General features: G+C 39.8%; 1 protein-coding gene across 1 annotated transcript; it reads right to left on the bottom strand.

Moving 5' to 3' along the window:
- Window positions 1–2,949: 2,949 nt before the first annotated feature.
- LOC147104294 (uncharacterized) lies at window positions 2,950–7,597 on the bottom strand. The gene is made up of 3 exons (XM_085961486.1): window positions 6,529–7,597; window positions 6,054–6,178; window positions 2,950–5,508 (listed from the first exon to the last, which is right to left on the bottom strand). The coding sequence occupies exons 1-3, from the start codon at window positions 7,567–7,569 to the stop codon at window positions 3,546–3,548; spliced, it is 3,129 nt and encodes a 1,042-aa protein (XP_085817612.1). The 5' UTR covers window positions 7,570–7,597; the 3' UTR covers window positions 2,950–3,545.
- Between the last annotated feature and the right edge of the window lie 4,990 nt (window positions 7,598–12,587).

Consider the following 12,587-nt stretch of genomic DNA (forward strand, 5'->3'; position numbering starts at 1 on the left):
GTTTAATGTAATCATTTAATTTCTGTGTTTAAGTGTTCTTTTCTTTTACATACATTATTTCACAAGTGTGGGGTAAATTACCATTTTGCTTAAAACTACCATCCAAGGGATTGGAAAGAGCAGTAAGTTAGAACAATGTCTTTTCACCTCTGGAATATTGGTTTGAAATCATCCCTGACTAATGGGATGAAAGTTTGTCTTTTTCATTGGCTATAGAGATGCTAAATAAAATAAGTTTTACCATCCGAACCCAGTTCCTTGTGAATGCATTTCCACAGTCTTCTTAGACCTTGACTTTAATAAAGTGTGATTTGGGAAAAAGCAGTGTTATCCATTATTTTCTGAACACTTCCTATATGGTCAGATTGATAAGAGCTATATCATCATTTCTGAACTAAATATGGTGTTATCACTGCTAAATATTCAATTCTGAGACTATTTGAGTATGAATTACTGGTAAAGGACATTACAGATACATATTAATTGCTTTGTTTTATGTTTCTACTCATATGTTAAGTAAAGAGAAACTGGATCTGAAAATCCCCTTTGGATTTTAAGGACAATCAGTAAACTACTGTGTTGTCAACAGTATTGGGGCTTATTTACCTTATTGTGCATTTTGCAATCAACATACTAACCTTGCTATTATTATTTAAACCATTTGAGTCAGTCACTGAGTTGTGCAATGCTGATGAGTTTATTTTTCAGAGAATTACCCCAGTTGGTGAACATATTTTTATATCATTAGTACTACCCTGGCTGTTAGGATCTGTGTGGGTTTTTCAGGTCTCTAAATCTGCTGAGCAGGAAACAGAGCAGGCAGGTAACGACAGCAGAAAATTGGGTACAAATTAGAAATCTCACTCTCAGGAAAGCAAGCACGATTTGGATATAGGAAAATCCTCTGGTACTCCTCTAAGTTTGAAGTCATGATGGGACAGACAGTAAAACTTTACTATGTATTTCCATGTGCTATGATTGACCTGGAAGTAGTTGATGTTGACATGACTGGTGTCCGAAATGGAAAAGTATTCTATACCCTAGTACCAATTATCCCTCATTGCATGGAGCTCAGTGGATTTATACTGTGAATGAGTCACACAGACCAAGAGGGTCCTAGGTTCAATCCCTGGTCTTTGCTGAGTTACATGATCTTTGCCAGGGCTGCAGTGAAGGCAGGATTGTGCTTGGCTGTAGAATAATCTGTCAATACTCACTGTCAAGGTCCACGCATGAATAATGGCCCCTTGGTTGAGTTATCAACAGCGTGCCAATGCCTGTAGACCAATGTCCCAGCAAGGAGTCAACACCTTCACAAAAGTAGAGGGGAGAAAATTGGCAAAGAAAAAGATTATTCAAATCCCAATGCCCATTAATTTAATTTTCAAATGCACATACCCTTTACACTGGGGTCGCGCTATCCCCCAGTGTAGATCGTTATTTCAATGGTCTGTTGGAGGTTGAAGCTTTATTTGGTGATAACGATGATGGCATTAAACTAGACTTTTTAGTTATTCTCATTCCTTCAGCCTACCATTCTTGCATTGCAAGTGATGCTTGATGCTTAGTTTCATCAAGCATACATACTATTTTAAATCCTACTATTGCTCAAAAGTTGAAAATATTAGTTTTCTCACCAATTTCACATCTAAAATAAGCAAACTTGGCCTCATAGTGTTAGATTTATTTATATAAAGTATATCATAAAATTAATAGTTTGTTAATTTTAAACTTTGTGAAATTGAGAAAAGATTGGTTTACATTAAATTATAACATTGGTCAGCACAATTTTTTTTCTCTTGAAAGCAGCAACTCTTTCTGGGATATGGTCCAATAGGTACCAACAGCCCTTGGGACTTTGCCTAAGATGTTATTCCCCAGATATGAGCTTGAACAGTGAGTACTGGCAGTTATTCAACTGTAGGCCATCCCAACCATAACCACTCCTGGTCTCAGCCATCATTCACTTACAGTGGGGATAACTGAATAGCAATTGGAAGGATGGAACTATAGCCTGTTCCCTTCCCTAGCCTGGGGACACTGAGGCCAATTATTGCAACCCACAACAAATTCAACACACAACAGGCTTCAAACCTGGGATCTTTTTGTTTTGTATACTTCAATGCCACGTCACAGTGCATTTACCCACTGGTCCTTTTGAGGAGCCACAGACAATACATTTTTATTTCAGTCATATCTGTGGCTGTGATATTTTAACTTAATAGCTTCCCTGTTGTCCAAATATATCCCGATCTCCATAGTATTTATTTTAGATTCAGATGGCTGCTACAATCAAACTCTATATGCTTACAGATATATTCAAAACACCAGTGAAGTCAATTTATTTTAGCACTGTTATTTAGCTGGAATGCTACATATTTTGTTTAATTATTTAATAAACTAATGAATCTCCTATGACCTTACTCATGCTTAATCAGAGGAAATGATGTATCTTTCAGCTGTGCTTGTTGTACCAGGCTGAGAGAGGTTACACTGCCACCTCTGGACCAGGTTAGAATTACAGACCTTCTCGTCATATGATTTTTTTAAGAGGTCGCAGTACTACCTGGATGAAGTAAGAATAGCAGGCATTACCGTTAATGTTACCCATTAATTTCAATGAATTAGCATGTGAAAACATAATGACTCAAGATTTTAATATATTATATAGATACATATTTACCCCAACAAAGATAATTATTTTTCCTCAAATTTTCAGTCTTTCACACTTGTGTATATATCACAGTCTTTTATATGCACTACCAGACTCTGTCTCTCCTCTTCTCCCTCCTCTCAATGGCATGCATCAATTTGTCCTATGATGACTCTGATTCCCAGGTGGTACTTTGATGCTTTGCCTAACATTTGTTACAGACAATACTATTTCCGACAAAAAGCTTGAACAACTCCACATAAACACTGACACAAATGACCAATCTTGAGAAAATATAATGTTCCTATAAGAAAGTTGCTGCTTTATTCAAAGAAAATGCAATCATTTATAATTAGACGTTGTCATTATACATATATTTTAATCATGTCAATTTGCATTAGTATTGATATATACTTCAGAGGCACATTGTATCTGTTAAGCTCTTTATTTATATATTGCACGTTGTAAGTAATTGACAGTATTTGTTTTGGTGCACATTTTAGATTGAGGATGTGGCTTTTTATCTTCAACTCACGACGGGTTTGTTATTTGATTAATATAAGTCAGCAAATACTCTTTATCTTTAGGTGATATATATATAAATACATCATGTGGTCAGTCATTTTAAATGCACTTATTACTGAGGCAGGATAATGATTGACACTCTTCAAGTGTAAGTGCTTAGCATTCTGCATACATCACATTCTGCTATATAAGTTACCACAATGCATTTGTCTGCCTCTTTTGTGAACACCTATTGCTTACCAGCCCCTTGTCTCATAACAAGGTACAATATTATCTTGGCAGTTTTTCTACATTAATCACTTAGTTCCTCGGTGCAGTATTTCTTTGGTGATTTGTTTTCTCCCCACAAAATCATTCTTTATACCTTTTATTCCTCTGCTTTTTTAGTTTTGTCTGTTGTCTTTGACTCTTTAGTACTGGAAGGCTTCTCTGATTTCCCCTCTTTGTCATCCTTAACTTGTGTTTCTTCTTTAACTTCAGACATCTTTTCCTTTTTAGTCTCTTTACTAATTTGTTCTTTTTCTGCTTCCACTTCCTTTTGATCTTTTTCTGGCTCTGGGGCAGATTTCTTTACTTCTGATTTTTTCACTGTTTCGGTTGTCTCGTCCTTTGTTTCTTTTTTACTCTCTTTATTTTGGTCTGTTACTTTTTCTTTAACTTCTGTTGTTTTCTCGGGCTCCTTCTCTGCTGTTGTGGAATCTGGTTTAGCTGGTTCTATTTTTGCACTTTTCTTTGATTCTTCTTTTGATGGTTCTGTTTTTTCAATCTTCTCCTGAGGCTTAGGCTCTGGTATAGAAGAACCTTTCTTTTCTTCAGGTTCAGCTTTGGCCTCTGGTTTTGTGTCTTTCTTATCTTCAGCTTTGGGCTCTGGTTTTGTGTCTTTCTTATCTTCAGCTTTGGGCTCTGGTTTTGTGTCTTTCTTATCTTCAGCTTTGGGCACTGGTTTTGTGTCTTTCTTATCTTCAGCTTTGGGCTCTGGTTTTGTGTCTTTCTTATCTTCAGCTTTGGGCTCTGGTTTTGTGTCTTTCTTATCTTCAGCTTTGGCCTCTGGTTTTACGTCTTTCTTATCTTCAGCTTTGGGCTCTGGTTTTGTGTCTTTCTTATCTTCAGCTTTGGGCTCTGGTTTTGTGTCTTTCTTATCTTCAGCTTTGGGCTCTGGTTTTGTGTCTTTCTTATCTTCAGCTTTGGGCTCTGGTTTTGTGTCTTTCTTATCTTCAGCTTTGGGCTCTGGTTTTGTGTCTTTCTTATCTTCAGCTTTGGGCTCTGGTTTTGTGTCTTTCTTATCTTCAGCTTTGGGCTCTGGTTTTGTGTCTTTCTTATCTTCAGCTTTGGCCTCTGGTTTTGTGTCTTTCTTATCTTCAGCTTTGGGCTCTGGTTTTGTGTCTTTCTTATCTTCAGCTTTGGGCTCTGGTTTTGTGTCTTTCTTATCTTCAGCTTTGGGCTCTGGTTTTGTGTCTTTCTTATCTTCAGCTTTGGGCTCTGGTTTTGTGTCTTTCTTATCTTCAGCTTTGGGCTCTGGTTTTGTGTCTTTCTTATCTTCAGCTTTGGGCTCTGGTTTTACGTCTTTCTTATCTTCAGCTTTGGGCTCTGGTTTTGTGTCTTTTTTTCCTTCGTCCTTGGGTTCTGCTTTTGATTCATTTTTCTTTTCATCCTCATCAGATTTAGATTCTGGTTTGGAGGGTTCCTCTGGCTCCTTCTTCTTTTCTATCTTTGCTGTTTCTTTAGTCTCTGGCTCCTTTTCTGGGCTTTCTTTCTCCTCTGTTTCCTTATCTTTTGCTTTAGGTTCAACTGGTTCTTTTTCATCCACCTTTTCATTTTGGTCTTTGATAGGTTCGTTTTCTGGCTTTTCCTTCGGTTGCTCCTTTTTTCCGTCTTTCACATCCTCTTTCTCTACTTTTATTTTTTCTTTGGCTTTCTCTTCTACAGGTGATTTTGCTTTACCTTCTTCCTCGGCTTCTTCAGTCTTTGTGTCTTCTTCTTTCACAGCTTCTTCATCAGATTTAGCTTCTTCGCCCTTGTCCTCTGCGTTTTCCGCCTCTTCCTCTGCTGCTTCTTCAGCTTTGGCCTTTTCATCTTGCTCTTCAGCTTCTTCCTTCTCTTCCTTTCCTTCTCCAGCCTTTTCTGTCTCTTCAGTTTCTTCAGTTGCAATTGGCATTTCATCCACTTGTTCCTCTGCAATCACATTTTCTTTTTCTTTGTCAGCTGGTTTGGCTCTTTCTTCAGACTTAGTTTTAATATGGTTTGGCACTGTAGGAACTTTATGATACCCTTCTATATAAGGATAGGGACTTGTCCCAATAAATCTTGATTCTTCGCCCTCCAGGAGTTTCCTTTACAAAATAAAATGATAATTATTAATAATAAGTTGTTGCCTGCAAACTTACCGTTATTTTCTTTATGTCATCAACAACAAACACTGTTTACTCATTAGAGTTAAAAGAAAGACATCTGAAGTAAAAGCGGAAAATGCTACAAACGCATAACAGATGAAGCAGAAATAGGGTTGTAATTAAGGAACTTACTCTATCTTCTCTCTGAGATCCTAACTCATCTGTTGCGCATTTCTAGCATTTCTGTTTTTTTTATTCAACACTATTAATTGTCCGAATTCCAATTAAATGATTTGGTTCTTTTTATGTGTTTCGTTCTTACGCTTCCAAAAACTGAAAACTAGCAACCATTATGCAACATTGGTGGTTCTTAGATATTTTCGCATCAAAATACTATTGTAATTATTACATAGTTTAAGGCATGATTATCTAGTGTAAAGATATTGTGAAGTATTAGCTTATTTGCCCATTCCTCTGACATTTAGACCTTATGCTCTCAGACTCGCTTACGCAACGCACTTCGCATTTGACATCCACACCATTACCTGTAAGCCGCAATTTCAATATCCAAAGCCATTTTAACATTGAGCAAGTCTTGGTACTCCCTGAGCTGCGCAGACATTTCCCATTTTGTGTTTCGCAATTCGTTTTCAAGTTGCTGAGCTGCTTCCTGTAACATGAAATATTTTGCAGAAATAAATGGTTATGCACATTAAACCTTTCAAATGTGTGAACTCCATAATCAGATTGCACTAGTATATTAACATATATGGAATTGGGAAGTTAAGAAAGCAACCAAGAAAAACGCGGGTCCATATGATCTAAAACTTAGTTATACTCATTTATAACTTTGATATTAGACAACATAAATCAATTACCCTCTCAAGGTCAGTTTTAAAAGTTAAACGAATTTAATTAGGAGTATGTGTAAATTTTAAAAAAACATGCACCTCCCTAAACTGATTTTTTGTCTATTGGGGAAATAGTTGGGTCACTAAGATAATTTTATCTAAAGACTACCTGGTAGCTGGAAATGTCTGCATTGTGCCTGTCCTCCATCTCAAACCTTTGCCTCTCCAGTGAGTCTTTAGTCCCTTTCAGGGTCTCCAACTCGATATTCTTGGACTGCAGATGTCTGCGATATTCGAGGATTTCATCCTGCGCTGCGTGGATGGCGTCCGTATTGACCTTGGCGGCTTGGTTCAATTTTTCCAGCTTCACTTTAAACACTTCGTCGGTCTGGCTGGTGGTCTTGGCTGCATGACCTTCCATCTGTGCCCGGATCTCTCGGAGCGCGGTCGTAATATCAGACTTGAGGGAATCCCTCACTTCTAAAGTTATCTGAGAGCCCTGGATTTGATTCAGCAAATCTCGAACTTCCTCGTCGTGATTCGCCTTCATGAAAGAAGCCTCGTCAGTGAGAAACTGGAGCTTCTTCTCCAGATCTACCTTCAGCAAGCCTGCATCCTCGATATATTTGTTCAGCGCCCTGGCATTGGCGTCGATCTCGTCTCTTATCCTGTTCTCGTCGTCGAACCTCTGCTTGATGTGTTGGATGTCCTCCTCCAGGTGTTCGTGCTCCAGCTGTAACTGCGCCTTGTCATTGCTGATCTGCACGACCACATTGCGCAGATCTTTGATCTCTCTCTCGTACAGCTCTCCTATGGCCGATCTGCCGGCTTGCTGCTGCCTCAAGGATGCAGCCTCTGCCTCCAGATTCTTGTTCTGGAGCTCCAGGCTCTTTACTTTGTCGATGTAAGTGGCGAAGCGATCGTTCAGGGTCTGGAGCATCTCCTTCTCGTTGCGCGATCTGATGTCCCCATTGATGACCCCGGATTCCAGGCTCTCGGTGGAGGCTGTGATCTGAGAGCCGAAGCTGGCAGTCAGGCCCGGGGCCACCCGTTTGTAGGAGGTGATTGTGCTGGGACTGCGGGACCATGTCTGTGAATGGAAGCCGCTACTTGCCAGGGAGCCTGCAGAGCGGGACACAGGGCGGGGCGAGTCCCCCAGTACCCTGCGGTAGGAGCTGGTGCCGAGCATTGTATCCAGACAGTAACTCATCGTGCGAAAGGAAGAGTTGTACTGCAGTGGGGAGGGAGGAGGCGGCGCCTTTTATACACCGCAGAATGTGCTAACTTGGCAGGAACCTGTTCCAAGACGTCTCACTCGCCAATCTGCTGAAGATGTCTCCCCCCACCCACCCGATTTACTGTATGTCGAAAGATAACCATTTCAGCCAGATCAGGTTACAGAGATACTTCTACTTACAGATAAAGGTACTAAAATATCCACAATTTATTTTGATTCAAATTCTGTTTTTCCCCTCGATTGTATATAATAAAACCGCGAATGAGCAATTGGGTCTGGATATTCACGATTGTGATCATTATTTAACATTAAAACGCAACATGCTAATATAAAAACGTGTGAGTCAAACGCGGACAGGTTTGGCGGCATTGCTGGTGATAAGAGGAGTTCCCCGTTATTTTTGCCCTGATGTTTGATTGAACTCCGCATTGTCATTAATTATTCAGGTTTTAAAGAAAAAAACTTATTGCTACACAAAGTCCAACATTAAGTTTAAACCATGGTAAAATAGTTTGTATATGTATCTCCATTTATACACGTTTACTCGTGCGTGTAAAAGTTTATGCTGCTAGGTTGGAAGATCTCAGATTTCTTAACCATTATGATGCAGACTGCGATGGAGCCATGGATATTTTTGTGTTTGTTATTTTCTTGTTATATATACAAGAAGTAACCCCCCGCACTCACACACACACACACACGAAAGTTTTGGGTATATATATATTCCTGCGAAACAGATTTTCAGCACTATACTTCCAGGACAGCGCCTTCCGCAGTGTCGTGTTTTCCGAAGGTGTGACATTTATTGTAAAGTCATAAATATTGTACGGCTGTGTACAGCTTTCCCATTAAATATATCAAGCCTTGTTAAAACAAAACATGAGTAGAAGTTGCAGTCTTTTTTTAAATTACAAATAGATGAAAAGCGGGGAGGATCTAGTAACTGTTTGAGCAGCCGCCATAATTGTAGAGAGTGAGTCATGTCAATTGACTGGGAATTGCTGCCAACGATTAAAGAGTGAATTCCATGTTTGAACCGAGCTCTTAACATTAATCCTTCATTTTCGATGTAGATCTTGCTTCGGAGTGCAATTATTTTTAAAGCATTGTATAGTTAAAAGTAAACGTTATAAAGTGGGCTGATTGATTTATTTTTCACAATGAAAATCCTTCACCTTATTATCTCAATGGAAGGTCATAAGTCAATTCTCCCATCCATTGAGAAACAAAGGAAGCTTTAATTTACGATTATCTGCAGATGGCGCGTTTCCTTTAATTATGTAGAAGAGACTGTACATATTGCTCGGCTTACGTGTCAACAATTTGCATTTATGTACCGCATTTAATGTAGAAAACATCTCGAGACCTTTCAAAGGGAGGTAATGGCAAAATGGACGCTGGCCCAAAGAAGCAGAGACTAGGACAAGAATCCTTAAAAGTTATTTTTCATGTGTGAGCTTTCAGAGTGAGCATTGGCAGGCTATCCGTTATGGCGGTGGCATCTTGATCCTGCCTGTCGACACTTGTACACTGAACAGAACAGGTCATTGAATAACTATCAGCGCAGGAGCAGTAGCTAGTTTCCCCCTCCCTACTCAAGGGCGGCACAACCAATAGTAGCATCCTTCTCATTGAAACGTATAAAATTCTGAAAGGGCTAGACAGACTGGATGCAGGGAGGATGTTTCCCCTGGCTGGGGGGGGGGGGGGCTGGAAGGAGGGGTCACAGTCTCAGGATACAGGGTAGGACATTTAGGACTGAGATGAGGAGAAATTTCTTCACTCAGAGGGTGGTGAACCTGTGGAATTCTCTACCACAGAAGGCTGTGGAGGCCAAGCCACTGAATATATTTAAGAAGGAGATAGATAGATTTCTAGACGCAAAAGGCGTCAAGGGGTATGGGGAGAGAGCGGGAATGTGGTATTGAGATAGAGGATCAGCCATGATCATATTGAATGGTGGAGCAGGTGCGAAGGGCCGAATGGCCTACTCCTGCTCCTATGTTTCTATGCTCTTGTTGAAATCAGTACAGAATAAAGATCAAACTTGGGACTTCCCTGATTTGTATGACTCAGCATCATGTAATTTATAGAGTCATACAGCACAGAAGGAGGCCATTTGGCCCATCATGTCTGTGCTGGCTCTTTGAAGCAACTATCCAATTAGTCCCACTACCCTGCTCTGTCCCCATAGCCCTGCAATTTTTTCCTGTTCCAGTATATATCCAATTCCCTTTTTATTGGGTAATTCCTGATTATCTACTAAGATGAATTTACCCAATGGAGAACCCTGCCTATCCTGACAAAATAAGAACAGTACAATACTCGCATATTGCCATTAGACATCACCAGCACATTTATTACATGTCTCTATGTAGATATATAAAAATCTTAATCTGTGATACACTTCTTGTCTGCACAACTTGACTTTCTGTTTTGTTTGTCACTTTTTTTAAATCAATTTGTTCCTGTTATGATTTCCTTTGCCCACATTTAGAATTTTTTTATCTTTGTAAACTCATTACCCTCCTTGCACCATCAGGATCCCACAATTCATTCAAATTGCTTTCTGATTTTTTTTCATCTTCTTTTCTCAGTAACTGAAATTTTAAATATCTTAAATAGGGATATAAACAAAATAAAAGATTGAAAAAATTACATTTCACAATAAAATTATGAAATTTACACACTGAAACCTCTTTTGTGCCTTTTAATGTCTTCATTAAAGTTTTTCTTTGAAGGCCTCAGCCGCTCAAAAAAAATTGGGCTTTGTCTGGATATTTTTACCTCACAATGGCTAAGTGAAGGCTTTTAAACACATCCACGTATTCTGCGCACATGAAGTTTGTAGAATTTCTCAGCGTGCAAACTATGCAATCAGCAGGGGTTGAAGGGCAGAAGGTGTGTCCTCTATGAAGGTTTGTGAGTTTCTTTACTTGAAAGAAATTGGAGACTGAATTTTCAAAGCTTTTATTTCAGGCTCATGTATTTCGCATATATATATATATATATATTAGGGGTGCAGTGGATGAGGAGGACGGGTAAAGGTGAGGAGGAGGTGGAAAGAAAGAGGAGGAGAGGGAGGGTAGAAGGAGGGGGGAGAAAGGGAAACAGGAAGTAGAAGGGGAGATAGGGAGAGCAGATAGAGAGAAGGAAACATAGAAACATAGAAGATAGGAGCAGGAGTAGGCCATTTGGCCCCTCGAGCCTGCTCCGCCATTTAGTGAGATCATGGCTGATCATCCAAACTCAGTACCCTGTCCCTGCCTTCTCCCCATATCCCTTGATCCCTTTAGCCTTAAGAAATATATCTAACTCCTTCTTGAATATATTTAATGAATTGGCCTCAACTGCCTTCTGTGGTAGAGAATTCCACAGGTTCACCACTCTCTGGGTGAAGAAATTCCTCCTCATCTCAGTCCTAAATGGCTTACCCCTTATCCTTAGACTGTGACCCCGGTTCTTGACTCCCCTGCCATCGGGAACATCCTTCCTGCATCTAGTCTGTCTAGTCATGCTAGAATTTTATAAGTTTCAATGAGATCCCCTCTCATTCTTTAAAACTCCAGCGAGTATAAGCCCAATCAACCCAATCTCTCCTCATACGTCATTCCTGCCATCCCAGGTATCAGTCTGGCAGAAGAAGCTGCTCTCCTCTCCTCTCCCACTCTGGTCACTCCAATAAAAAAGATGACTCCCTCTCATCCTCTCAGCCCTACTGTCTCTGGTGCTCCACATAGTTGGCAATGACTCCAGTAAAGGTGTGTCTCACTCCCAAGGACAAGTGGTGGTGGCAACAGAAGCAGTGAGAGAGGGGGCAAGGCGGGGCCAGGCAGGATGCATTAGTAGTCAACATCACATGCACAGCCAGGAGTAGGGGTTTCTAATCTGCAGTTTCTTCACATCCACCACTAGAAAATTTTGGCTCCTTTCCACACCACGTCATTTGCAACCCAAAAAGAAAGAAGAAAAAGTCAGAGAAAAAAGATGATAGAGACAAAAGCAACAAAAAAAATAAGGAAAGACAAAAGAAGAGAGACCAGTGAGATGAACAGGAATGGGAAAACACAAAGATAGGTAAGAGAGAGACCATATTCCCTGATTTACCATGGCTCTCTTCAGATGTCGCAGCTCAAAGTGTTACATTTTGTTACAGATGCAAAACAAGAATAAAAAAGAGGAAGGTAGCCAATCATTTCCTGCTGGTTTTCAAATCTTGGAGCCAGAGATTTACAAAAAACTACAGAAAAACAATTGTCCTTCAATTAACCTCAAATGAGGGCATGTTACACAAAGCTCCAGCTTGGCAACAGAATATTACATTTTATGTTACATAGAACCGTAGAGCATTATAGAACAAACAGGGGCCATTTGAATCATGGTGTCCATGTAAGCTCTTTGCTAGAACAATCCACTGCTCTGCTTTCTCCCCCTAGCCGTGTACGTTCCTCTGCTTCAAATGTTTATCTACTTTTACCATGAGGTGCAACGGTCTCTACCGCAACAATTCCATATGGGAAAGCCAAGCTGTAACAATGTTTTGCATAAAGAAATTTCCCAAACCCCTCTCCCTACTCTTTTAGTGACAATTTTAAATTGATGACTCCTCATCACTGACTCCTGAACTAAAGGAAACTGTCTTTCCCTATTCACCCTACCAAAAATGTTCATAATTTTAAAAACCTCTTTTGAATCTTAGTTTCCTCTGCTCCAATAAAAATAGCCCCAGTATCTGATCTCTCATCATAACTTTAGTTCCTCATCTCTGATATGATCTTGGTTAAACTATGCTGTACACTGTCTATGGTTTTAATGTCCTTTCGATGATGGAGTACCTAAAACTGCACACAGAACTCTAATTGTGCACTCATACAGAGAAATGATATTGGGTCAAAAGATCAGGATAATGAAACAGTTTGGGTGGAGGTAAGGAATAATAAGGGGAAAAAAACACTAGTGGGCGTAGTCTATAGGCCTCCGAACAGTGGCAA

This window comes from Somniosus microcephalus, chromosome 19, assembly GCF_052327205.1.
Source record: "Somniosus microcephalus isolate GS21.2 chromosome 19, FLI_Smic_1.0, whole genome shotgun sequence".
Classification (NCBI taxonomy): domain Eukaryota; kingdom Metazoa; phylum Chordata; class Chondrichthyes; order Squaliformes; family Somniosidae; genus Somniosus; species Somniosus microcephalus.